Here is a 26,802-nt window from a genome sequence, read left to right on the forward strand (position 1 = left end):
AGTTGGTATATTTTAGCTAATGTAGAATCTACATTTTCTCTCTAAAGAAACAAGATTTGTTTCCCTCACATTTTAATGCAGTTTTTTAGATAAGTAATAACTGCTCTCAAGTAACTGTAATTTTAAATTACAGCATTGAGAAATGAATTTAAGAAATAAATTAATAGGTATGTAAGTAAAAAGTCTTAAAATTCTTCCTATATCTTTTAACATAAAAATATCATTATCATAAATTTTGTTTTAAAGGAATAATTTTTAAATGTGTGCAAAATGCATTTTAAAGAACTATCTCTCTTAAAGTATCAAAATTTGGGGGGGATTCAAATATAGTAGAGAATTTCTTGTTTAATTATGCATAATAAAATAGTCTAATTATAAAATGACATTGGGGACATCTTTGTTGAAATTGGCTTTCATGATAGTCTAGTGAGTAGTATAATTTCACTTATATACTAAAAGTCATAAGCATAGCAAAAATATATTGAAAAACATGAACAATATTTTATTGTTGATATCTCTAGAATTATAGCTGATTTATTTTCTGATTTTAATGCTTTATCAGAAATAATTTTTGAATTATTTTTCAAAGCAGAAGGAGGCAGACTTTACCTAAATGATGTTTGGTCTACCTGCAATATAATACAACTACTTACTCTCTCAACATGAGAATGCCAATAATTATTCTCTTTTTTAATAATCATGATACATTCATTTTCATGTTTTAGTAGTCATATTTTTTATCAATGGTTTGCATTATTAGTTTAGGATTTCTAGACAGTTATGAGACCATAAAAGCAGTATAGTAGCCCTCTGTCCCCTCTCCCCTCTGGAAAGTCCAAAATGTTAAAGCTTAAAAATGCTGTATTCTGGGGCTGGGGATTTAGCTCAGCGGCATAAGCGCCTGCCTTGCAAGTGTGCAGTCGTGAGTTCTATCCCTGGTACCGATAAAAACAAAAAAGACAAAAAAAAAAAAAAATGCTGTATTCAAAGGATAAAGGCTAAATGGAGAGAAATGTTTGTGACAAGCATTACTGATCATAACATAATTAAAACATCTTGCTCTACCAGGATTATACTTACCCTGTGACCTGACATTGGTCTCTCACTGATCTGAACTTTTCTATAAAAATCTAGTGCTTCTCGTTCAAATAGCTATTTGCTCTTGTTGATGCAAGCTTTTTCTTAAATGCAGAGACATTTCTATCTCACACCATTGTCCTTTCTCATACCCTTTTATAGAACAGCATGTCATCTCTTAAACCCCAAGCATAATTAAGGCTGGTTTGTACCATAAGCAAGTGCATGTTTATTCTGTGCCTATGTTCCCAGCGTCTCAGTGTAGGATTATGTAACAGTTTAACATACCTTTCCTTTTCCAGCATCTGTTATTTTCATGAATTTCTATTCTTAAAATCAAGTATAAATAAAGTATTCATGTATGTTCTTTTTTTAAAGTGAAAATTTATAAAAGTCATAATACATTTTTCACAGGCTAAAAGTTGAAGAAATTTAGCAGAGTACTGAAATGGATTTAGATACAAGATGGCAATTCCTGAGTTAACTAGCTGTTTTGAAGTTTTGGAAATTGAAACCTGGGCCTTGTACATGTTAGCCAAGTGCTCTACCACTGATTTATATCCCCAACCCCTGAATTATTTAAAATAGCAAAAATTTTAAAACAGCCATCTAATAAAGTTTGCTCAAATAAATTTATATCTCTATATCATAAAACTATTAAAATATTGAAAATCATATTTTAGAATAATACTCATTGCCTGATAAAAAATTCAATATTAAACTAAAGGGAGAGATGCAGAATATAATGTGTTTCAAATATATTTATTTTGTATGCAAACAAAAGAAAAAGATGAAGTCAACAAAATGTTAATATTTTGTCTAGGTGTATAGGAGTGTGACCATTTTCTTTACATTTTTCTAAATTTCTATATTACTCTTAATTCATATTTAACAGATATTTTAAGCATATATTTAGTTATTTTTAATCTATTAAGAGAAGATTCTTTTACCCCAGTGTCTTTTGTTTCAGAAGGATCCATAATCTTTGCTCTTACTTTGTAACAGGTATGGGATGGCACCAGGACACCATTTCCATCTTGGAGAGTCTTAATAGAAAATCAGGTTCTAGAAGGTGACTTGAATCACCTCCGTCGGCTGCAGAATCTTATAATAGACATTGTAGTCTACGATAACCATGTTCAAGTGGCAAAATCCCTGAAGGTGAGATGTGGCATAAATGTTCACTACTTTATTTTTATATATAAGTGTATATAATATTTTACATTTTACTTTTGCAGTTGCTGGTCATAATAAGTTTTGGTGATTAATGATTATATTTGTAGGTGATATTTGAAGTCTATAAATTTCCTTCAAATTTATTTTTTCTGGAATAATTAAATTATAAAATATGTATCCAAAATAGATTGTTGTAAGATATAATGAAGTGGACAGTTTTTTAAAACTGAATCTTTTCTGAATATTTTATACTCATGCAGTTTTACTGTGAAATCAGTAAAGGAATGTTGATGTACTGATACAAAATTACAGACACATCAACTAGTGAAATTGTTTTTTAACTAGTTCGATAGACTATATGATCACTTTGTACTATTAAAGAAATTGTTAAATTGGCTCTCATAAAGATAATATTAGAGAAATGAGTGTTACTGTATAGTTTATGAAATTTTCTTAATGTTTTTGAGAATTTGGTCAGAATTTTTAGGTAAAAGTGCACAACTTAGGTGTAGCTGTTCCTATTCAATTAGGAACAAAGATTGTAGGGAATATTTTTTTCTGCCATTTGTCGTATCTTTTATTTGAAAATGACCTCAGTAAATAATGGTACTATAAATGTTCATAACATTTGGTAGGCACACCATCATAACTATTAGGTACTACTTTACAAAGAAGCCCTGTCATTCGTCCATTTTACAAATGAGAAAGTGAAGCATTCAGAGGTTAAGTGAATTGTCCCAAGATTCAGCAAGTATTGAGTGATGCCAACCATGATTATGCAATGCCAGTTTCTAGAGCTGATTCTTTTGTTCATTGGAAGGAAAGAATCTTCTGAATTGCAAATATCTTTTGGCCTCCTTAAAAGAAATAATAATTGAAAGAAAAATAGTATAAATCTTCATTTTGGAGCCCACATTTCTTTTATAAAACACATGCTCATGAAGAAAAAAATATTTCCACCCTACATCTTATGACATGTAAGCTCAAACAACTCAAATCAATAAATTAGGCTAAAACCAGAGCCAAGGAAGATAATAACTACACTTTTTTTGTCTTCTGTAAATGTATGCACATGTATATATGTGTATACATGACACATAAGGAAAAATTTTCAAAATATAATACTGGAAAGTACTATTTTCATTATCAGTTTACTTCAAAAGAAAAAATAATAAATCCAATCATAAAGTTTTATTTTTACATGGAATTCTTTAAAAGACAAACAACGTCCCATTTATAGCTTAGACTCACTACAGTTCTGCACTCTTGAGTTACCTATTTTGACCTTTTTAAATTTTCTAATGGGATTTCCATGGGTCTGTTTCCCTGTTCGTTCAGTTTTCCTCCATCATGAAAAGAATGTGGCAGAGTGCTTTTCATATAGTAAGGATGAAATGATACCTGCTACTTAAAGATTGAATGAAAGAGTCCTGTGAATTCCAGGATTTTTTTTTTGCTTGTTTGTTTTGTTTTGTTGTCCTTTTTGTTATTGTCTGTCCACTAGAGGGTGTTATGAGCATTCACAATTAAGAAAGTATTTGCAACACATTGTTTTTTTCTAAAAATTTAGCATATTATTTATATGTAGTACAATATAAAACTAAAGAATTTTGTAGATATAACTTGCGTGTGTAACTTTCTGTGATATAACATTAGACTGTTAGTTAACATAGATGGATGTCACATTTTTTGACACCTCTAACATTGATATTACTTTAGGAAATCTGTGACTTTGATACAAATGATTTTTTATCAATACTTTGAGACAAATTTATATTCTTATATCAAAATATTTGAGACCCAGTCAATGTGTGTTGCATAAGAACTGGAAAACTTTTAATAAAGGGAATAATTAATGTAATTACAAAACATACAATCAATTTCTATTCAGCAATTTATTTTAATTTATTTATTTAACCTTTAACTTTTAACCTAATTTAAACCTTTTAACCTAATTTAATTTATTTAACCTTTAACTCTTTGCTAAATCTTGATTTTTCAGTACTATTTTCATTTCATTCCTAGATTTTTCACACACATGCAGACACAAAATAACAGAAGCTAAAGTTATATTAAGTCCTTGTTCTCATACTGAAAGTTTTCAAAATAATTATGAAACACACATGATGTAATTAAAAATATAGTGAATGTTTAAATTTTATAAAACTTATTACAATACAACATGCATTATCATAAATCCTTCTCAAAATACATATCCTTGCTTCAAACCATGATATTTGTACTATTATTTTTGGTAACATGTCTTTTCAGTATATTTTTCAATCAACCTTTGCACATAGTAATAATTAATATTTTGGTTTTCAGTAATCCACTAGGTATAGTTTGGCTATTTTGAGTTGCATACAGGAAACTGAAAGTATTAAACTGAAAGAGAAATATTTTGATTTTTTTCTATAGGAATAATGCTTTCTTAGTGGCCATGCATGCTGTCCTTTTTGTTCCTTTTTTGGAGAATGTTTCTGTATTAAAATTAACATCTTAATAAAATTTTAAACTATAATTTGTATTATCATTCTTCACTTGTATTTTTGGGATTTTGTTGCATTACTGGCAAGACAAAGCAACAATTTTTTTTTTTTTTTATAGTTGAGCATCAGCACAGTTCATAATATATTCAGGCTTAAAAAAAATGCAATGCTGCCTCCAGAAGGAATTTCTGATTATAACAATTTATCATCTTTATTTCCTAGTCATGCAAATTGATTTTATCCTTGCCTTTACCTTTTTAAAATTAGTGTAACGGTAGAGAAGACAGTATAATAAACACCTACCTAACCATTTAAACAGTTCTAAGTGTTTTGCCACATGTATTTAACATACCTTTAATTAAATGTCTACATATTGAACCTTCTTTGTATCACTGCCGTACTTCATTTTTGTTATTTTTGTTCTTAAGGCTCTCTCTGCACATACAAGGATGTACTCCTATGTATACCTATGGACGTTATGTACATTTCAACAGTGCAAGGCACTCACTCCTCCTGTCCTTAGAGTTAATTTGGCTATTCTCTTTGATATACACTTTTTGATTAGTTTTTCAAATTACATGAAAGACAGTATGAAATTTGATGGAAATTGTACTGAATTTAAAATTGTGATGTTTATTATATCAAATCTGTTTTTCTATGAATATATGTTCTTTTTCCACATGTTTAGGCCTTTTTAAAAGTTCTTTGGAGTTTATAAACTGTTGTACTGGCATTTTATATACATATATATACACATATATATGTATATATGGACCCAGAAAATAAATTAACCTTCAAAAATGATAAAAAATAGAAAAATTTTTTGTTGGCTGCCAGTCTGTCACTTTGGAGACCATCAGAAAAATATTTATCTTCTCTCCTTTCTTTTTTTTTTCTTTTCTGTGTTTCCTCTACAATAAGCAGAGGTGAAAGGTTGCTTTGCTACTCATCTTTTTTGTTGTATTCCCTTTTGTATTGTTTTTCTGTTGCACATGATTTTGCTTCTGCTACCCTGAACTTTTAGGATTGAAAGAGAAATTATTCTCAGTCATCAAGGTGTCAGGAGTACTGTTGCACAAATGAATTAAACATCCCAGTTTGTTAAGACCTTTTGTGCATAAAACTTTTTTTTTCTTTTCTCTTTTTATTGGTACCAGAGATCGAACTCAAGACCGCCCGCTTGCAAGGCAGGTGCTTATGCCGCTGAGCTAAATCCCCAGCCCCCTTCTGCATAAAACTTTATAACAATAAAAACATTAGATTACTTCTTCCTTTAGATAGATATCAGTATATTTGAGTAGCATTCTACATCTCTCATTTGAAATCTTCAATGAAAGAAAATACCAAATCCTCTATAATTAAGGAAGGTTTTAGACAGTTTAGCAAAACATTTGAGATGAACTATAGAATATTAACTAAAAGATGAACACTCATGGCAAAATCCTTTCTCATAATACAATAGAATACTGTAAAATATTATACAATATAATACAATGTGGAGGAAATGTAGTTCAGTGGTAGAGCACCACTGGGTTCATCCTAGTATTAGAAAACTAAAAACTTCAATTCAAAACATTGGTCTAATTCTGGTTTTTTAATTTAGAGTGATCTTTTTTTTTTTTTTTTTTTTAATTTGTGGTACTAGGAATGACCCTCTATCACTGAGCTAAAGCTCCAGCCTAGTTGTTTTTCAATTTATATTTTTCTATTAGTACATGTTTACAGTATATATTGATTCCATCCCACTGGGGAGTTGGTTCATGTGCATAACACATCTTAATTCTTTTTCATTCCATTCTCCTTTTCTCTCTCCCCCCTCCCTCCATATCTTGGTCTCTTTTCCTTTTGCAAAAACATTTGTGTCTCTTCTCTGCCTTGTATTTTCCTCCTTTATTTAGGTTTCTCACTGTAAGAGAAACCAGGCAATATTTAAGCTTCTGTATCCAATTTATTATAATTAACATTATGGTCTTTAGGTACTTGTAGATACTATTTACCTACAAATGACTCAAGTTTATCCTTCTTTATGGTCATTCTTTCATATTTTTTTTTTATTTTAAAGAGATTAAGACAAAAGAGGACATCAGAACAGAACAATGTAAGCAATACTGTATTTCACAAGACAACCCTTAATTAACAGTAACTACCATAATGTCTCTTTCTTTGAAATAGTTGAGCATAACTTCATATACAACAGTATCAAACATAACAAAGTAGTATAAAACCATTCAAGAAAATGAAAGTATTACAGGGCATTCAGAACTAAATAACAGAGAATGAACAATGGCTACTGTATTATCTCATTTTCCATAGAAAATTTGTTTATACTATCACACATAATAAAACCTAGTAAGATACAATACGATAGAACCAATGGAAACAGAAGAACAAAAGCATGGTACAACCTCAAAGTAAGATGATATTAAATCAGCACTGGCTATTATAATGTCTTGTTTTCTTCAAAATAGCTGTTCATGGTATCACAGATAATAAAATCAAACAAACCAGGATAAAACCATCCCAACCAATGAATGTAAACATTATAAGGCTTCAGAGCAATGTAATGAGGAGTCATGATTACCATAAACTATTATGTACTCTTACCATTTCTTATACTAGGGAGACTATATGGTATTTATACATGTGAGTTTGATTTATTTCACTTACTGAGTATGGTCTCAGGGTGTGTCCATTTATTTATAAATATCTCAATGTGATCATTTTTATAGCTGAGTAGTACTTCATTGTATAAAAATACCAAATCTTTTTTTTTTTTTAGTTTTATTTCTTTTTTTTTTATTTAAAAAAATAAAGGAGATTAAGATAAAAGAGGATAACAATACAGGTCAGAACAGAACAATTTAAGCAACATAGTGTTTCACCACAAGATAACCTGACATAACACTAGTAACTATAGTGTTTCCTTCCTTAAAATATTTGAGTATACCTTCGTATACGATAGCATCAAACATAACAAGACAGTGTAAAACCATTCAAGAGGATGAAAGTATTACAGGGTATTTAGAACCAACTAACAGAAAATGAACAATGGTTTCTATATTATGGCCCTGTCTATAAAAATTTTTGTTTATATTATCACATATAATAAAATCCAATAAGATATAACATGATAAAACTGATGGAGACAGAAGAACAAAAGCTTGATGGGACTTCAAAACAAGCTGATGTTAAGTCAGCACTAGCTATTATAGTGTCTTGTTTTCTTCAAAATAACTGTTCATACCATCACAGACAATAAAATCAAACACCCCAGAATAAAACCATTCCAATTAATGAATGAAAACATTATAAGACTTCAAAGCAATATAATGGGGAATCATGATTACCATATGCTTTTATGTATTCTTACCGTTTCTTACACTAGGGAAACTATTCGGTATTTATACATGTGAGTTTGATTTATTTCACTTATGAGTATGGTCTCAAGCTGCTCCCATTTATTTATGAATATCTCAATGTGATCATTCTTTATAGCTGAGTAGTACTCCATTGTATAAAAATACCACTTTTTTATCTATTCCTCAGTTGATTGACACTTAGATTGTTTCCAAGATCTGGCTATTACAAATTGTGCTGCTATAAATATGGGTGCACATCTATCACTGTGGTATGATTTTTCAGTTCTGGGAATATGCCTAGAAGTAGAATAGCTGAAACAAATGGGACTTCCAATCCCAACTTTTTGAGAAATCTCTAGACTGACCTCCACAATGGTTGCACCAGTCTACACTCCCACCAATAGTGGAAGAGTGTTCCTTTTCCCCACAGGCTCTCCAGCATTTGTTGTTGGTGGTTTTCTTGATCCTGGCCATTCTTTCAAGAGTGAGATGGAATCTCAGTGTGGTTTTAATTTGCATTTCTCTAATGAGTAATGATGATGAACATTTTTTTCATGTATTTATTTGCCATTTGTATTTCTTCATCTGAGAACTGTGTATTCATCCCATTTTTGGATTGGATCTTTGAATTTTGAGGGTTTGATTTTTTTAAATTCTTTACATATTTTAGATAGAAGTCCTTGGTCTGAGGGACAGTTCACTAAAATTTTTTCCCAGTTTGTGGGTTTTCTTTTCACTATGCTGGAGACTTCTTTTGACATGCAGAAACTGTTTAATAAGATGTAATCCCAGTTATTGATTCTGGGAAGTATTTCCTGTGCAGTTTGATTCTTGTTCATGAATTCTCTACTTACCCTTATTTCTTCACGGTTTTCACCCAATTTGTCTTCCAATAGATTTAGTGTTTCTGTTTTAATATTCCGATCTTTGATCCATTTAGATTTTAATTTAGTACATGGTGATAGACATGGGTCTAGTTTTAGTTTTTGGCATATGGAGAGCCAGTTTTTCCAACATCATTTATTAAAGAGACTGTCATTCTTCCATGTTTGGATTTGGAGACATGATCTTGCTGTTTGTCAAAGTAGGAGTTGGGTTTGTGATCTTCCTGTCTCAGCCACTCTCAGTGCTGGGATTACAGGTGTGGTGCCATCCTATAAATGCTTCAGTACTTTAATTTTTTAATGCTTCCTTCATGAACTTGTAAGATATTTATAATTTTGGTAAGTTATTCATTTAAGTTTTTTGCTTTGTATTATAGTATGTTAGTGAGTATATTTCATTAACCATACTTTAAACTATAAGAAGTTAATATTAGATTTCACTTGAGTAATTGGGTTTCTCAACAGCTATATTTAATTTATGCTATGACAAGGCTATTTGCACATTTTAATATGTCTGAAATTGGACAGTGTTTCACAGTCTGTGCATGTATGTATAAGTGTGTGCATGTGCACATACACATGTGTTTTGATTTTGATATAGAATCATTGCAGCTGCTGTTCAGTCACACGGGTGTATCCTAGTATCTTTTTCTGATAGTGTCCCTAATTGGCCGTTGCTCCATATTGCTTGTAAATTTCTTTCTTTTTTTTTTTTTTTTTTAACTTTTTATCAGTACCAGGGATCAAACTCACGACCACCTGCTTACAAGGCAGGTGCTTATGCCGCTGAGCTAAATCCCCAGCCCGGTTGTAAATTTCAAATATCAGAAATTTGTTCTTTTCTTCTTTTTTCTAAATCATGAATTGTCTGTTTTCAGATTGGAAGCTTTCTTAGAATCTACAGCCTTCATACCAAACTACAGTCAGTGTCTTCTGAAATCCAGGCATCATTAAGTCTAGAGTTTCATCTCCATGGAGGTACCAGTTATGGCAGGGGAATCACAGTGTTACCAGAAAGTAATTCTGATGTGAATCTACTGAAGAAGTAAGCTTTTATAACCTATTTCTGTATAAAGCATTCACCAAGCTAATTTCCAAGATAATAGTGTTCTGGAGGTCCGTAATAAGTTTCTTGTTTGATCTAAGTAGCTTTCTATGCCATTCTCCTTTTCTTGTTTGTTCTTTTTTTGTGTGTTTTTTTCTGATTGTTTGTTTTGTTTTGTTTTGTTTTGTTTTGTTTTGTTTTTGTACTGGGGATTAAACTCTCATGCTTGCCAGACAGGCACTTATACAGATGAACTAAATCTCTGACCCACCATTATTTTGTAATAGATAACCATAATGAAACCATACTATTGTTAAGTTTGTCAGTTTTCGACAGTTAAAATCTTACACACTCATGCCAGTCTTCTATCAACTGTTACAGTAAATATAGCCGACACACAGTGGTAATTAGATTTTAGCCAAAGTTTGGAAAACTTGAATTCTACCTTGAATTCCAAAAAATGGTTAATCCTACCATGAAAAAAAAAAAGCATTTTATAAAATGCCTCTGATTAAATAGATAATGGCAATATTTTTAAGATGTCACTTTCATTAAACTTTTATACAATATGTTTTAAGTTTTCAGATGTGTTTAAAAGTTAAATAGCTTAAATCTTGAGACAGGTGTGGTAGCTCACATCAATAATCTCAGCACTCAGGAGACTGAATAAGGGAATCGCTGCAAATTCAAGGCCAGCCTTAACTACAGAGTGAGACCTTGTCTCAAAAAACAAAAACAAAAAAAACTTGCTAGATATTTAACTTTGTTTTTCTTGAGGTGTCTGAATTATCTTCAGATAAAATACTCTTCCATAAATTGAAATGAAATAACTAAAGAAGCTTCCTTTTACTGATTTCTTACAGTGCAACATTTAGCAACAGAGTACTTCATTTCTTGTTTCTACTGTGAGATTGTTCTGACTCAGAATTTCACCCATTAAAATCACAGCTTATTCTTATTTGCAATATTTTATTGTCTTGTATGCTTTTAACCTCAAGTCTTTAACATAAGGGCCTTGGAACTATTATGTAATCTGGTAAACACTATAGATTATATACTAAAGAATACACAGAAAATTTTATCAGCAATTTCAGTGAACTTCTGAATTTGGGGATACTTACTGTACTGACTTAGTGTTGAATGATTTTAAATTGTTTTCTTTCCCTTTTAGAGATTTAGAAGCTGCAGATTTGACAGCTGCTCAGCATTCAGATGTTACCTGCCAGTCAGACCAGGAGGACAGCTATCTCAGCCTTTCAAGTAAAGACAGTTTCTATAATTGAATGTATAGTTCCTGCTAAATAAAATGTCTTTCTCAGCATAATTCTTTTTTGAATGTCTTCTTCAATCTTACTATTTTAATTTATGTCTATATGTTGTAAAGAAAAGCCTTAAATATTTATCTGTATTTTATGCAAAAGTGAGCATGGTACCTCTCTAAATATGTATTGCATTTTCAAATTAAAATGATAGTTTTACTTCATTTATAATTATATAGAATGCATATATATTCATAAAAAATCTCTTAATATCCTAGATAACTATTCTATTAGCTTCTAAGAGAGAGAAAGTCTGTGCCATGATATTTCAAACATTGCAGGTATTATTTACTCATATACTGCTGAGAGGGACACATAGTTCCCAGCTATTGAATTAATAAACTATCTAATTGAAAGATATTAGCAAACAGTGCCATGTATACATTTTTATTTGAGTGGAAATTCAAATCTAAACTTTAAAACTCTCAATTTGCAATGTTTTTTCCTTTTTACACTTATTTTAAAATCTCATTGCACATTCTGAATCCTTAAATCTAAGTATGTTTTTAATCTCATTTTTTTTTACAATTTAACTTGTGCATTTCTGTGATCCAAAAAACTATTTTTTAGGGTTTTTTCTCTAATAGCAGTAATATAAACACAAAAATTAACATGTGTCTCACTCAGTAAATGGCTACATGTGCTATTAATTCTAATAACAGTCCCAATAACATGTATTATTTTTTTGTCTGGTTTTTTTTTTTTTTTTTTAATCGGTACCGAGGAGCGAACTCACGACCACCTGTTTTCAAGGCAGGTACTTATGCCGCTGAGTTAAATCCCGAGCCCCAAGATGTATTATTTTTCTTCCTTTTACTGCAAGGAAACAGACTTTGAGTCATGGGCATCATTTCATTGCCCATGGTTACTTAGCTGCTAACTGATGACAAAGCAAGTCAAATTCAGATATAGGTACTTTTCATATATATTTTTAATTTATTTCTTCATTCTATCATGAAACTGTTCCCACTTCACAATAGCTTGATGATAGAACATGTGGACTTGTATTACTACTAGAATAGCAACTTAGTCCAATTAATAGACATTTCCAGACATGGTAATTTGTAATTATGTTTTCCAAAATTTGTTTTCTCCTTTTAAAAATATTATTTTATCATTAAATTGCAAAATAATCCATGTCATAATTTATATCAAATGGAGCAGCTTTCTCTATGCCTATATTACTCTCCAGCTTATTCTTGGAAGTGAGGTAAATTGTTTAAGGTGATTCAAAATCTTCATGTTTCTATAGACATAATCTATAAATATAGAAATACATTTTTCCTCTTTAACAAAATGGAATTATATTATAATAGTTGTTTTCCTTAATAATATATTATAAGCCTCTTTCTAGGCTGATTGATATGGCCCAAACTCCTGATTTTAATATTTCCTTGCCGGGCATGGTGGTGCATGCCTGTAATCTCAGCACTCAGGAGGCTGAGGCAAGAAGATTGCCGTGAGTTAGAGGCCATCCTGAGCTACATTGTGAGTTGAAGGCCAGCCTGCACTACTTATATACTAAGACCCTGTCTCAAATTAAAAAAAAAAAAAAAAATTTCTTAATATTTTGTAATATAGGCAAACCATTATTCAGACATTGTCCAACTAATAACCATTTAGGTTGTTAGCAGTATGTTCCTTTTATGAGTAATATTTTAATAATCATTGGACCTGTATATTTCCGTGCTTTTATTTTTCTAAAAAAACCTCAGAAGTAGGGTTGATGTAGCAAGTATAGGCATATATTTTCTTTCAATAGGTGTTTTTCAGATTATTTCAACAAAAGGCCATAGGAATTTATTTCTGAATAGCAGAGTAAATTAACCTTTACTGACACCCTTGTAAAATTCAAGATTACCAATGTGTGTAACTTTGAGATTTTTGACAGTTAAACTGTATTTTCTTATCAAATTTTCCGTATTACTTGGACATTTGAAAATCTTACATGTTTAATAGCATTTTTATTCTTTTTGGTTTGAATTATGTGCTATAAACCTTTATCTAATTTTATGTTAGACTCTTTACCTTTTCATATTGATTCTACCTCATGATTGGTTGATAGTTATTAATAAGTCAGATTCATTGAAATTGTACCATATTAGTTTGGCTTGAGATTTCCTTTCAAGTTCTCTTACTTTGGGCTCTTATACCATTTGTGACTGGATACTGAAGAACTAATGATGCATGCATTGTGTGTATAATATCTCATAAAATAATTATATAAATAATATATTAGTATACTTAATAGAATATAAGCTAAAACAGATGGAAAACACACTTTTTTTAAGTTTTAAATTCTTCACTTTGTAAGTTACAAAGCAAATTTTTGCTATGATTGATTTCCTCTTTTACTTTCTTAGGTAAAATTCCGCTGTTCTTTGAGTCATTATATTGCTTTTAATAAGCTTAGTATGCTTCCTCTTCTGCATTCAGTTCATTCACAGTATATTTTTGCAGCATTATAAGGTTGAAACATGCAGAAAAGGTAAAAGCAGTTGCTCACTTAACACTAATACGCATCACCTAGATTCTCCAGTTCAGATTTTTCTTTTTGTTTAGCTTCTTATAAATCCGTCTCTGTATTTCTCTTTTCATTCATCAACCCATATTACTTTGTATTGCATTTCAAAAATGTTGAAGATGTTAGTACATCTCCTAAATAGTATGGCTGTAATTAAGTACAGTGAAATTACATGCAGTAAAATGACCACTAAGTTACATATTATGTATCACTCCATGGCTTTCGGCCAATACGTTAACTTGTGTAATCTAGAACCCTTGAGGTTTTCTTGTTTCATAATTTCAAATAAATGGAATCATATATTCTCTTTTGTACAGACTATATTTCTGATATTGATCTGTACTTTTGTATACATCAGTAGTTTATTTTCTTTTAATGTTTCATGACATAATATAAAGTAGAATTTTTCTATTTTTTTAAGATATTTTTCTTTTAGATAAGAATTTCCAGTTTTGTAGCACTATATAAAAGCTGGATGGATCGATAGATACATAGATATAGGTAGATTGTTTTGGTGTCTTTTCAAATGTCAAGTAGATATAAATAATGTTTTTTTTCTGTGTTTTCCCATTTGTTACTGATTAGTGTAGTGTAAATTATGCAGTTTCTCAACCTAATTTCCAGTAACTACAGAACTTGAAAAGAAGTTCGTTTTCCTTGTGAATTGTCTGTATGCCTGTGTTCAGAAACCAAAAGACTATATGAAGTGCCAGATTATTTCTGGAATCTCTACTTAAATCTGTTGATTTATGAATCAGCCTTTTTACCAGTACTATATTGTTTTGATCACTGTAGTTTTACAGTAAGTCATGTAATGTCTTCCTGGGGTGTTCTTTTTCAAGATTTTTATCAGTATTCTAGATTCTTTGTATTTTTACTTATGTGATAAAATATACATGCCGGTTTCTGTAATAATGCCTATGCTATTTTGCTTATGATTTTATGACAGAACAGATTAATTTTGGGGAACATATTAACAATGTTAGGCCTTCCAACTCATGAAGATAGCATGTATCTCAATGTTTATTTAGATTTTATCTGGTTTCTTCAGTGTTTTATCATTCTCAGTACCATGTTAAATTTTTGGTAGACTTTAAAACAGTGTATTTTTTTTTTTTCTTTTTCCTCTAGGCTCTGGGTCAATATCACTATATGAGGTAGAAAGATGTCAACAACTGTCAGCTACAGGTAAGGCCATATATCATTTTTGAGATAAGACGTAGTACAGTAATAAACTTATTAAGGTTTGTGCTTTACACTTAACAACTAATCCCAGGAGGGCAAAAATATGTCTGCATTTAGTTTATATTACTCTATGTCATCCTGCACTGGCTTTCATCCTGTACTGGCTTAAGTACACCCATACAGGTGTCTGTTCTGCACACATGCTCCAAGTTATGTGCCTCTAAGATTTATAAAAATTAGCATTGTACTATTTAACAGTATTTTGGGGCTTATCTTTAGTTGGGGTATATAAAATACTCTTATGATATTGTTTATAACCAGTTCATACTATGCATTGAATGGTGTGCACCTCAGAACTCTGAGCAGTGATTGTTACTTCAGCTAAAAGCATTTTTTCAGAAAAATATTTTTAAGCACAAGCTAATTAAAATAATTATACTACTGTAACAATGTGAGTTTTTCACATTGGCAAAAGAGATGTAAGTATAAGGTGAAAGAAAAGTAAATGAAAACCTCTGTTAGAACTAAAGTTACTATGTGCCCATGTGTATATTTATATATTCACACATACACATCAATACACATGTAAGAGCAGATATGTAGGTATGTATAGTATAAACCCCTATGTGCATATCCCTACCTGTATATGACAGTGCCAATACACAGACCCAATCCCACTCTAATAACAATAAGCCTACTTGGTTCACAGTTCTTGCTTTACAAATAACACCCTAGGATTTCTTGGGGAAATAGCAGATTCTTAGACTATGACAGCAGAATTGCAAAATGAATCTGTAACATTCAGAAAGTAAGGAAATTCACAGTTAATAATAGAATGTATTAAGTTTGAGACCATTTGAGCATCAAAATAAATAATATTAGTGACAGATTAGAACTTATTGAATAAAATAGGAATATATGAGTTCATGTTAAAAATAAAAGCAAATTAATTAGGTTCAATGGGAAACTTCCTTATTAGAATGACAACTAATGTATGAAAGTAACCATGTGTATGAAATTAGACCAATATCATCATTTTGCAACCATGATAGTATTTAATTTAATTTGGTTGTGAATCTATGGATCATCTATTGATATCATCATAATTATTGATTTAGTTGTGAATCAGTGGGGCCTATCCTGTTGGTATCCTAAGTCTTTGATGAAGAATAGGATATTTACATTTTCCAAGTACCTCCTAACTAACTACAAGGCAGGAAACAGACATTTTAAAGTAGAATCATGGTGTTTGGGTGCATGTTTGGAATCCCAGCACTCTATAGGCTGAGGCAGGAGGATGGCAAGTTTGAGCCTAGCCTGGGAAACTTAGAAATTTAATGTAACTTTGTCTCAAAATAAAAAAACAAGGGCAAGGGATGTAACTGTGTGAAGGCCCTAGCTCACTCCCTAGTACTTGGGGAAAAAGAGTTTATAATAACAAAAGCTGTTAGATACCACCTTAACCATCTACATTAGTAGAAGCACTGATGTGTGCCTTTTGATGTGATGTCCTGTGAAGCATACAGGGTCATGTTTGCAGTCCTCTTGCCAAAAATAGATGTCTTGAATCTGAACATGGAGAAACAACACATTCACCCAGCTTGATGTTTGTTCAAGATAAATGACCTACACTCCTTAAATCAATGTTGTAGAAAAACCAAACAAACAATATGAACAAAAAGAAAAAACATTCTATGTTAATGAAGTTCAAACAGACATGAAAGGTAAATGTTACCTGTGGTTTAGGGTTGGATCCCGATCCAAAAATAAAATGCTAAAAGCAACATTTTGAGACAACTGTAATGTGAATAATATCTCTTGATCTGATGATAGTATTAAATCAACATTTGTATTGAAAATTATATTGTAATTATTTCAATGAAATGTGTTGTATTGTGAAATACAGTGAAGTATCTCAAGAAAAGGGGGCTCCGATGTCTGAAAATATGCTTCTTAAGTAATTCAATAATAAAGATATGTATGGAGAAATCTACACCCAGGTTTGAGAGTAAATGTGCCAGAATTTAACAATTGGCATGTCTTGGTAAGGTGTACGAGTTACTTTTATTATTCTTACAATTTTTCTGTAAGTTTGAAAGTATTTTAAAATAAGAGGTAAAAAGGTCATCTTAAAATCTGAGTTGAAACAAGTGCTGCATTCTACACAAAACAGACAGGGTCTGATGTGGCACTCTTGATTTAAAAAAAAAGGAAAGAAAAGAATTTTCTTCTTACAATTGCATTGTAAATTCTTGAGTACTTGCTACCTTAAAGGAAAATTTATTCAGTAGTTAGATTAAAACCAGGTATAGAAAGGAATCAGCCTGGTCACTTTAGGTTCATAAGTTTGTGTATGGTAAGAGTGTTACACGAGCAAAGTAGGTTTCTTACTTTAAGCTAAAAGTTACCAGTGATTTTGTACTAACCTGAGTAATAAGTGACCACTACAAAATAAAACTTCTAAACTGCTTGCCAAGTAGTTGCCTTTAGTGCTTTTATCTGACTTGTATTTTTGATGGGGGTTTAATTCCTCCCCTTCTTTCTCACTCTCCCCTTCTGTGTTTCCTCTTTTTAACTCTTTTGCTTCCTCCCCCAAAAGTCTTCTTCCTCCACATACTATAGTACCATCACCATGACAGTTAGGGTTACCCTGAATGTCCCATTCCACTCTAAAGTTTGTTTATTATATGTATAGTTAATAAAGTCTGTCATTTGAACTATCAGGGAGAATAGGTCAGCTGGTAAATAGTTAGCAAGTATATTTTCTTATATTCTTTTGGACACATTGTGGTTAGAATTTAGGCTGGCACATAACAGACATATCTCAGAGATCAGCATCTAAGTGAATATTTGAAAATACTTCTTGAGTAACCCATATGTTTACTTGGTGAGAGTAACCTTGCTGTACTCCCTGAGTTAGCCAGGAAATATATCTATTCACCACATATAAAAATACTTATTGTACATTAATTAGGCAGTTAATTCTTTCTTGCCCAAATTATTCAACTTGTACTCAGTAGATTTGTTGGGTACCCACTGTGTGCATCACCTTGTATTTGTGAGCCTTGCTTATGTAACCTTTGCTTTTGTGGAATTAACAGTTAGTAGGACTTAATTAGAATTTGTAGTATATATTTCGTTAACAGGGATGAGTCATGATTATACTTAAAACTTGTAGACATTATTCTAATTTAATATAAAAATTCTTTGCAGTACTTACTGACCATGAGTATTTGAAGAAGACACCATTATGTGCCGTTCTGAAACAAAAAGCTCCGCAGCAATACCGAATCCGGGCAAAACTAAGATCATATAAGCCCAAAAGACTTTTTCAGTCTGTTAAACTTTATTGTCCTAAATGTCATTCGCTGTAAGTATTTTTCAAAGTAAAACTGAAGTTTTCATTTCATATTACAGTATTTGTGTATTTACCTACATATGTAAAGTGTTAAGTCCTAAAAATGAATAAATTGTGACATGTGTATAATAATTTAGAAGATTGGTAACATTTTAAAAGTATTAAATTCTTAGTAAATCTTAGTAATAATAAATTATTATTATTATTATAGTAATAATAAATTAATAAATTAATAATAGTAATAATAAATTAATAATAGTAATGATAAATTAATAATAGTAGTAGTAATAATAAATTATTATTATAATTAATAATAAATAAATCTTAGTAATAATAAATTCATTCTTAATAATAATAAAAACAGTATGTTCAGATCTGAAATTTCAGTTAGTAAATCTAATAAGTACAAATGCGGAATGGTGAAGTATGAATATTTATGAGGGGACTTTCTTCCTTGTCACAAAAATGCCTTCTTAGAAAATAATCCTAAGTATTTGAGTGTTCTCATTAAATGATGCAGCAACCTTGTTGGAAATACTTTTTCCTGCTTAAAAACTACAATAGATAAATTTCATTAGTTACAGAGAATTTGCAAAAGTATCTCCTTAGTTTATAAAAAGTAAAATAACAGATATTTCTAAATTGGATAATTTACTAAATTGGAATTTTCTATATTACATGGAATTCATTGTGTATTATGTCATGTCAATGACTTTAGGCAAGAAGTTCCACATGAGAACAATTTGGATGCAATTTTAAGAGACGGAGCAACTAAAACCCCAGACACCAGATTACAAAATACACCCTTATATGATTCAGAGTGCTGGACCACTGAAGATCAAGGAGGACGAAAAGTAGTTATTCATTTTGTAAAACATAATGGTATTCTCCCACTTTCAAATGAATGTCTAATTTTGATAGAAGGTGAGATACTTAAGTTATCATCTTTTTAGAATTCTGTTTTTCACATTTTTCGAATATATTGCTGTATAGTTTATTTTTATAGGTGACCTAATGCATATAAAAAATTTTCATAAAGTGGAATATGTGAATATTCAAATATATACACATACGTATTTATCTGAATTATGTTTTTAATTTATACATTAAATTCAAATGTTTACATTTATTCACATTTTTGGATCTCTGCATATAATCTTGTTGTGTCCATGTTTATTAAAAATAGAGGTGATGATTGCTTACGTACAGCTGCTATTGTCTTGGCCTCTGGATGTCACTGTTGTTTCATAGAACCAGGATGAAAGTCATATTGAAATCTAAATCAAGAAAGAGACTATCCAAACAAGATTACTTGACAAATTTTAAAAGAATGAAATTTGATTATGTATTCTTTTTTTGTTTCTATTTTTTCTAATTTTCATCTAATATATTCACACATACATATGTCACACATTTTTCTTAGGACAAATTTGAAGTTTTAATATTTTTTACTCAAACTTTTCCTCCTATGTAACTTTCTTAATTAAAAAAATGTTAATGTGTATCAGACAAATACTTGCTTTCATTTCATAAATGAGCTTATCTTTTGTATTGTTTTTATTGCTGACATTTTTATTCATAGAATACATAATCACACACACACACACACACACACACATATATATATCAATACATATGATCGGTGTCTTAAACAGTGGTATCATTTTCATGTGCCTTTTCTTTAAATGAGCATGTCAGAAACTACTCTGTGTTAATTTAGTCATCACATCAAATGTTGCTGTATTATATTTGAGTAAAATTATTCTAGTGTAAACACACTTTTAGCAGATTCTAAAAGTTCTTATTTCCCTACCTTTACCAACATATTATAGCATTTTTAAAAACTTAGTGGATCATCAAGTTTTTTTTTTTAAGAAGAGAGAGCCAGTAGAACAGATTTATTACTAAAATTTTAAAAGAATGAAATTTCTTTTCATTCTTTTGGATCACATGATAATAGAAGCTGATAATTCCCGAGATAGGCAGGCTGATTTGGCACTCTGGCGACCCTGACAATTCAGTGGTATAATTAGTCTAAAAACTGGCTAGCCAGAGACCCGGAGAGAACTGATGTCCAGATCAGGTGCAGTCAGGCAGGAGGGATTCTGCCTCACACAGAGGACTGGCTTTTATGATAGATATGCCATTGATTGGATGTGACCCAATAACTTTAGGGAGGGCAGCCTACCTTGCTCATTCTTCCTTTGTCTCATTCAAAAGAATGCTGACAGACGGGCTCAGAATAATGTTTTATCAGATAGGTATGTGGATACCCCACGGCCCAGGGCCCAGCACATAGCTCAGTGGCACAGCACCTTCTTGACTATTTTCAGGCCCTGAGTTTGATTTCAGGTACAAAAGAAAAAAGGAAAGCACACCCAATAGCCCAGTCATAAAATATAAAATTAACTGTCACACTTAACCACCTTGGTAGATGAAAGGTAGTATCTTATTTTCGAAGCAATATTTTAATCTGTATTAGGAGATAAATATAAAAGGAAAAAGAAAAACATAGAGTGCCTCCTAGAAAGAATAAGACTGTGTATACCCTTAAAATATGGAATACATGGTGATTCTCTTAGATTCTACAGGAGCTTTCCTCACAATACCAATTACAACTATGTCAGGTAGGCCTTAGGGGGCCTGTTCTGTTCTACTTCCTTTACCAGAATTCTGTGTAGCAGCCAAGCTGTCCTTCGGGGTCCGTAGCACGTTTGAGAAAGGAAATCTCCTTAGCACAGGTTCTGTCCTTAAATAAGCTTGCAGTCTTGTCCATTCTTTTCCTTCCCTCTAGACAACATTTTGTTATCACTTTCCTAAACCCAGTAGATTTACCTGCGCCTGTTTTTTGTTCCATTGCTGTTCTCTTCCTTAGAAGATGTAGTAATGCTTCAGAAGTAAATTCAGTAATTCTCTTTATTTAGTAATTCATGTCAAATATGCATTAAATATGTATGTTTACAAGTACTTTTCTGACCTACAAGGCAGATGTAAATGATTCTGCTACTCTGTGTTCTTAGTACACATTTTATAAACTACCAGCTGTCACACTTCTTTTGTTTTATATTTGTTTTATAAAACAAATATAAAACAAAAGAATTTTGTTTCAATTGTAATTCCATAAGTGCAGGATACATATTTACTTTAATCTGCATATACTATATACCTAATTCTCAGTAAATATTTTAAATCAGTACATCTAGAGTAACAACTTACGTTACAGAACTCTTAATGAAAATCAATTGAAAATTTACATGAAACTCCTATTGTCTCGGCCTGCGGATAAGTCCATGGAGACCCTAGAGGGAGAGTGGGGATGAGAGGGGACAAGAGACACAAAGAATAGAGACAAGACAGGAGTCTAATCAAGTCTCGTTTATTCAAGGAAAAAGTTACAAATATATAGTGTATTGGGGAAGGGGCTGGGTTCTGACACGTCAGCAGGTAATTTAGTAACAGCAGGAAGTTTTAATGAGGCGGGCTGGGGGGGCGTGCTATAGGGTAATTTGAGTATCCTGTGCAAGGGCCCATAAATTAGGCTCATTAGCATGTTCCCTGTAGGGGCCTACCATAGGGAGATGTGACAGGCTGGGTGAGGAAAGATAGAAACTTAACTACTAAATAGAAACTTAACATTAAGATGTCTGTTGTCTTTTTAACATAAGATGATGGCCAATTGCAGGGTTTCCCACATCCTGTAATACAGTATCCATGAAAATCTGAATGATCTTGGCTATCGCAGTGCTTTAAGATTTAGCATCAGGGCATAATCCATCAAAGAAATAATTCATAAACTAGATTTTGTTAAAATCAGAAATTTCTGCTCTGAGTAGTACAGCTGTTAAGGAAATGTGATGACAAGCCACTGTCTGAGAGAAAGTATTTGCAAGAAAAGTAGCATATAAGTTGCTTTTATGCAGCATATACAGAAAACTCTTCAAATTCAACAGTTAGAAAACATACAACCCAATTAAAACAAAACAAAACAAAACAAAAAAAAACACAGGCGACAGATCTAAACAGGCACCTCACCAGAGTCAACATACAAATGATAATGAAGGATTTTAAAAGGTGGTAATTAGGTGTCAATAGAGGATGGCAAAGTAAAATAATGAGAGATACTACTACATGCCTATTACAAAAGCTGATATCCAAAACCCTGACAACACCAAATGTTGGTCAAAACAGAAACTGTCAAGTCATTGCTAATGGGAATGCAGAATGGTACAGATCTGGAGTTTTTGTAAAGTTAGCCATGCTCTTCCATATGGTTCAGGAACCATGTTCCTTTATATTTTTCACGAAAAAAGGTAAAAATGCATGTCCATATCTGAATAAAGATATATATTTACAGCAGCTTTATTCATATAATTACCAAAACATGAAAGCATACGAGATGCCCTTTTGTACATCACCAGAAAAACTATGATTTATCCAGACAATTGAATATTCAGCACTATAAAGTGGATAACAAAGTCATGAAAAGACATGATAAAAACTTAAATTTATATTATTAAATTGAAAGTAGCCAATTTAAAAAGGCTAACTACTGAATAATTCCTACTATGTGACATTTTAGAAAGCTAAAACTGTTGAAAATAAAAAGATATATGGTTGCAGATGTTAGATGATAAGGAGAGGTGAATAGGGAGAGTACAGGGTTTTTAGGACAATAAAGAAGCTGTTTGTGATAGTGTAATGAGACATACAAACTTTCTAATAAGGGAACACCTTTGGGGATGCTGTTTATTAGCTGACTTGGTTATTTTAATGCTTCCTCTATCATAGATTTAGGAGAATGTTCAAGCTTTCCCAAGAGTAATAACACTACAAATGAATATATATTAACATGAAGTGTTCTTTGTATGTTTTTAATGTAAACCTAAAACTTTAAAAGATTTATTACATTGTCAAAACCTAATTTATTTTGGCATTAGCAGTAAAGCAAATTTAATAGTCAAAATCTCACTATACTTTGCCTTTTAATTTTATTCTCTTTTGGTTACTCTAATCAAAGTGTTCCTGGCAGCAGTTTATTTAAATTTAAGGAAATGGTTAAGATTTTACAAACTTTATATTTTATTCAAGCCTTGAAATTTTTGTTCAGTGATTTGTTTAATTAATGTGTTGTATCTTGAATTTAAAAATCAATATTTTTCAAAATCAGTGTATTGAATCTCTGTGCTTATATCTTTTGTTATTTTTATCTATCAATCTCGTTAGTAATTACCATATCTCAGGTGTACTGTATAGGTACTCTATTTTACCTACATCAAATTTGCTACTTGAATTTGTTTTTTTTTGTTTTGTTTTGTTTTTTTTCATAGGGGGTACACTTGGTGAAATCTACAAACTTTCAAGTGAGTTTCACAGTATAATTCCTGTAAAATCTGGCCCTGAAGACCTGGAGCTCCTAGACCTTTCAGTACCATTCCTTATACAAGGAAGACTACATCACTATGGGTATGTTTTCACTTTGGGGATTTTTTAGAATTAAAACTGTATGTTTAACATTTTATCCAACTGATTACTATGTTAGATAAAATAGTATCATATTTATTGAATACTACTTACATGTACAGGCAGCTCCCAACTTATAACAATGGGATTTATGACTTTTTGATGTCACAGTGATACAAAAATGATACACATTCTATAGAAACCATGCTTTGACTTTTGATCTTTTCCTGGCCTAGTGATATGAGGTATAATACTCCTCCTATGAGAAAGAAGCCAAAATTCTTAAGTGATCCAGGGCTCATGAGGGTAAAGAGTTAATGTTCTATAGTATATTGTGTTACTGAGCTATATTATGTTTTGTGGGCTATGTGTATTGAATGCATTTTGATTTAAGGTATCTTAAATTTACCATGGGTTTATAATGATGTAACACCGACTATACTACATTTCTCTGATATATATCTGTTATTTTGATAATCACATACACATTTACACTATGAGTGAGACATAAGACTACCATCATTTTGTTCCTCAAATAGACTGATACTTGTTTTCTTGCATGACAAGACTTTGGATGCTAAATTCCGAACTGCAAACCTAGTAACAAGTAATTAAGTTCTAGAATTTCTGACTTACTAAATTATAGATTTTCTGCCACTGAAAATTAGAACATGACCTACAAAGAGATTTTAGATGTAGAAAGAACAGAAAGGGGTACAAAAAATTTTCATCTTCTGCTTGATAAAACAATCCCTCTAGAAGGGGTCTGCTTTGAAAAAAACTTGGCTTATAGGATGGTGTCTTAGTTGCTTCTCTCATCACTGGGAAAAAAAATCTCAACACCCATAAGTTAAAATAGGAAATGTTTATTTCAGCTCAAAGAGTTCATAGAGGTATCAGTCCATAGTTAACTGGCTTCAAGGTAGGGTGGCATGGCAGAGTAGGCTTGTTCATGGCATGGTGACGGAAAGCAGAGTGTGACCAAGGAGGAGGAAAGGAGCCAATCTGAGCCCAGTGACTTGCTTTTTCCAACAATTATTTACCTCCCAACATCATATTTAGCTTAAACTCATGAGCGAACTAATCCACTGGTGAGTACACACCCCTGTAATCCAATCACCCCCAGTCCCCATCTAGGAGCACTTGAAGGTTTAGGGGAACATCTGAGTATGAACCGTAACAGATGGATACATCATATCATCCTATCTAACCCTCTCCTTTTCCTACTCCTACATTTGTAGCAATTCTCAGGCATAAAAATGTATAAATTTTAATTTACATTGAAAATTACTTACTGCAATTACTATGTCTCCTTGACTGTGACCTCTAAGAATCCTTAGGTGGATATTGCTGTGGGTTCTGTCCATATATAGCACATCAAAAAGCTTTGGTCAAAAGTGGAACTAATATTCCACCAAGTAGAATCCCTGGGTTTATCACTGTTTTTGCTCTGGCATGCCTGGTGTCTTTATATCTTTGGGCTCATGACTTCAGAGTTATCTTCTTTGAGATTTAACCACCAATTAATTAAAAATAAAAACCTAGCAATTCTGTTTGTTTCTTTGGAAAAATTCACTAACGTTTAAAAAAACAACTCCCTCATCTTCAGTCTTTCACTGTCTTACTATTTCTGCTTTCTCTATCTTCTTTCTGCCTTACTTTCCTAGGATAGTATACCTTGCTGGTCTAAAGCAAAAAGGAAAATATTAATTATAAATTCCAAAATGTAACTTAACTCATTTTCTACAATTTGTTAAGGAAAAGTTCTTTTAAGGTTATTAATCTTTTTACCAGTTTCATTATGAACTGAGACATAAATTTTGTATTTCTTTTTTTAATATACGTTTTGATTTGCTGGTATTTTATCACAAAAGCTAACATATCTTAATCAATTTTTCTTTTTAATTATGAAATAATTTTAACTTACACAAAAGTATCAAAAATAGCATCATACAATTAATGTATCCACTGCTTACATTTAACAAATGTTAATATTTTAACATTTCCAGACCTCTATGTTTAAGAAATTGAATTTTGCAAAAAAGAAACATATCTTTATACCATCTCGTTGCTAGCACTTTATTCTCAGAATTAACTACCTCTAAAACACAAAGTTGACCCTTCTTATCAGTGTCTTTGTGCTTCTATTATATGAATTCATAAGCAGCATAGCATATTGTTTTGTTTTCTAATTTTATATAAACTCATAATTCTTTTGCAATTTTCCCTTTTCATTCAATGTTTCTTTCAAAATGTATATTGATACATCTAGATTTAGATTAATTTGATACCTACAAGATATTTTATGAATTACTCATAATTTTAATCCATTTTCTTATGAACAAATCCATTATTTCAATTTCTTTCATTTACAGATGACAATGATAAAGGACTATAATTTGTTTATTTATGTACTTCCTTTATAATAAAGTCAGTTTAGTGGGCCGCTATTTTTTTTCAGTGTCACAATGTTGTTATATTATGAAATGGTACAAGAAAAAATGGGTAATACAGAATATTTTACTTAAGAAAGTTCAGTGTTACTCCTGAAAGTTTGTTTCATTTGTATGTTTACCTATAAGCACTATGGCATGATATAAATTAATGTCATTGTCAAAAGTGTTTGAAAGTTCCTCCCACAGTATTTACCTGGAATTGAAACTATTAAATCATAAAGTAATATTTTTATATTAATATTTTTGCTTTTTGAGAGAAAAAAAACAAAAAGTTGTTTTCGTAGTTTTAACAATTCATGATTCCCTTAACAGTGTATAAAAATTCACTTTCTATCAAATTCACCAACACTTGGGATTTGTCTGAGTTGTAATTTTTTTAGGCTAAGGATCATAAAATAGTGTTCGTGAAGATTTTAATTCCTAGATAATTATTAGACTTAAGCAATATTCATACTCAAAAACTATATTGA

At 31.2% G+C, this 26,802-nt stretch overlaps 1 protein-coding gene across 3 annotated transcripts in view; it reads left to right on the forward strand.

The window, feature by feature from the left end:
* Positions 1-26,802, forward strand: part of Pot1 (protection of telomeres 1) — an 86,932-nt gene that overhangs the window by 50,290 nt on the left and 9,840 nt on the right. For all 3 annotated transcript variants that reach the window (XM_063241304.1, XM_063241293.1, XM_005006051.4), the window contains 7 exons: positions 2,083-2,238; positions 9,864-10,030; positions 11,202-11,290; positions 15,005-15,061; positions 18,272-18,428; positions 19,135-19,340; positions 23,744-23,879. In XM_063241304.1, the coding sequence (XP_063097374.1) occupies positions 2,083-2,238; positions 9,864-10,030; positions 11,202-11,290; positions 15,005-15,061; positions 18,272-18,428; positions 19,135-19,340; positions 23,744-23,879 (968 nt within the window). The remainder of the gene's footprint in view (positions 1-2,082; positions 2,239-9,863; positions 10,031-11,201; positions 11,291-15,004; positions 15,062-18,271; positions 18,429-19,134; positions 19,341-23,743; positions 23,880-26,802) is intronic.

The sequence above is a fragment of the Cavia porcellus genome, unplaced genomic scaffold (assembly GCF_034190915.1).
Source record: "Cavia porcellus strain 051 isolate PalLab524CR breed Dunkin Hartley unplaced genomic scaffold, mCavPor4.1 scaffold_2, whole genome shotgun sequence".
NCBI classification, from domain to species: domain Eukaryota; kingdom Metazoa; phylum Chordata; class Mammalia; order Rodentia; family Caviidae; genus Cavia; species Cavia porcellus.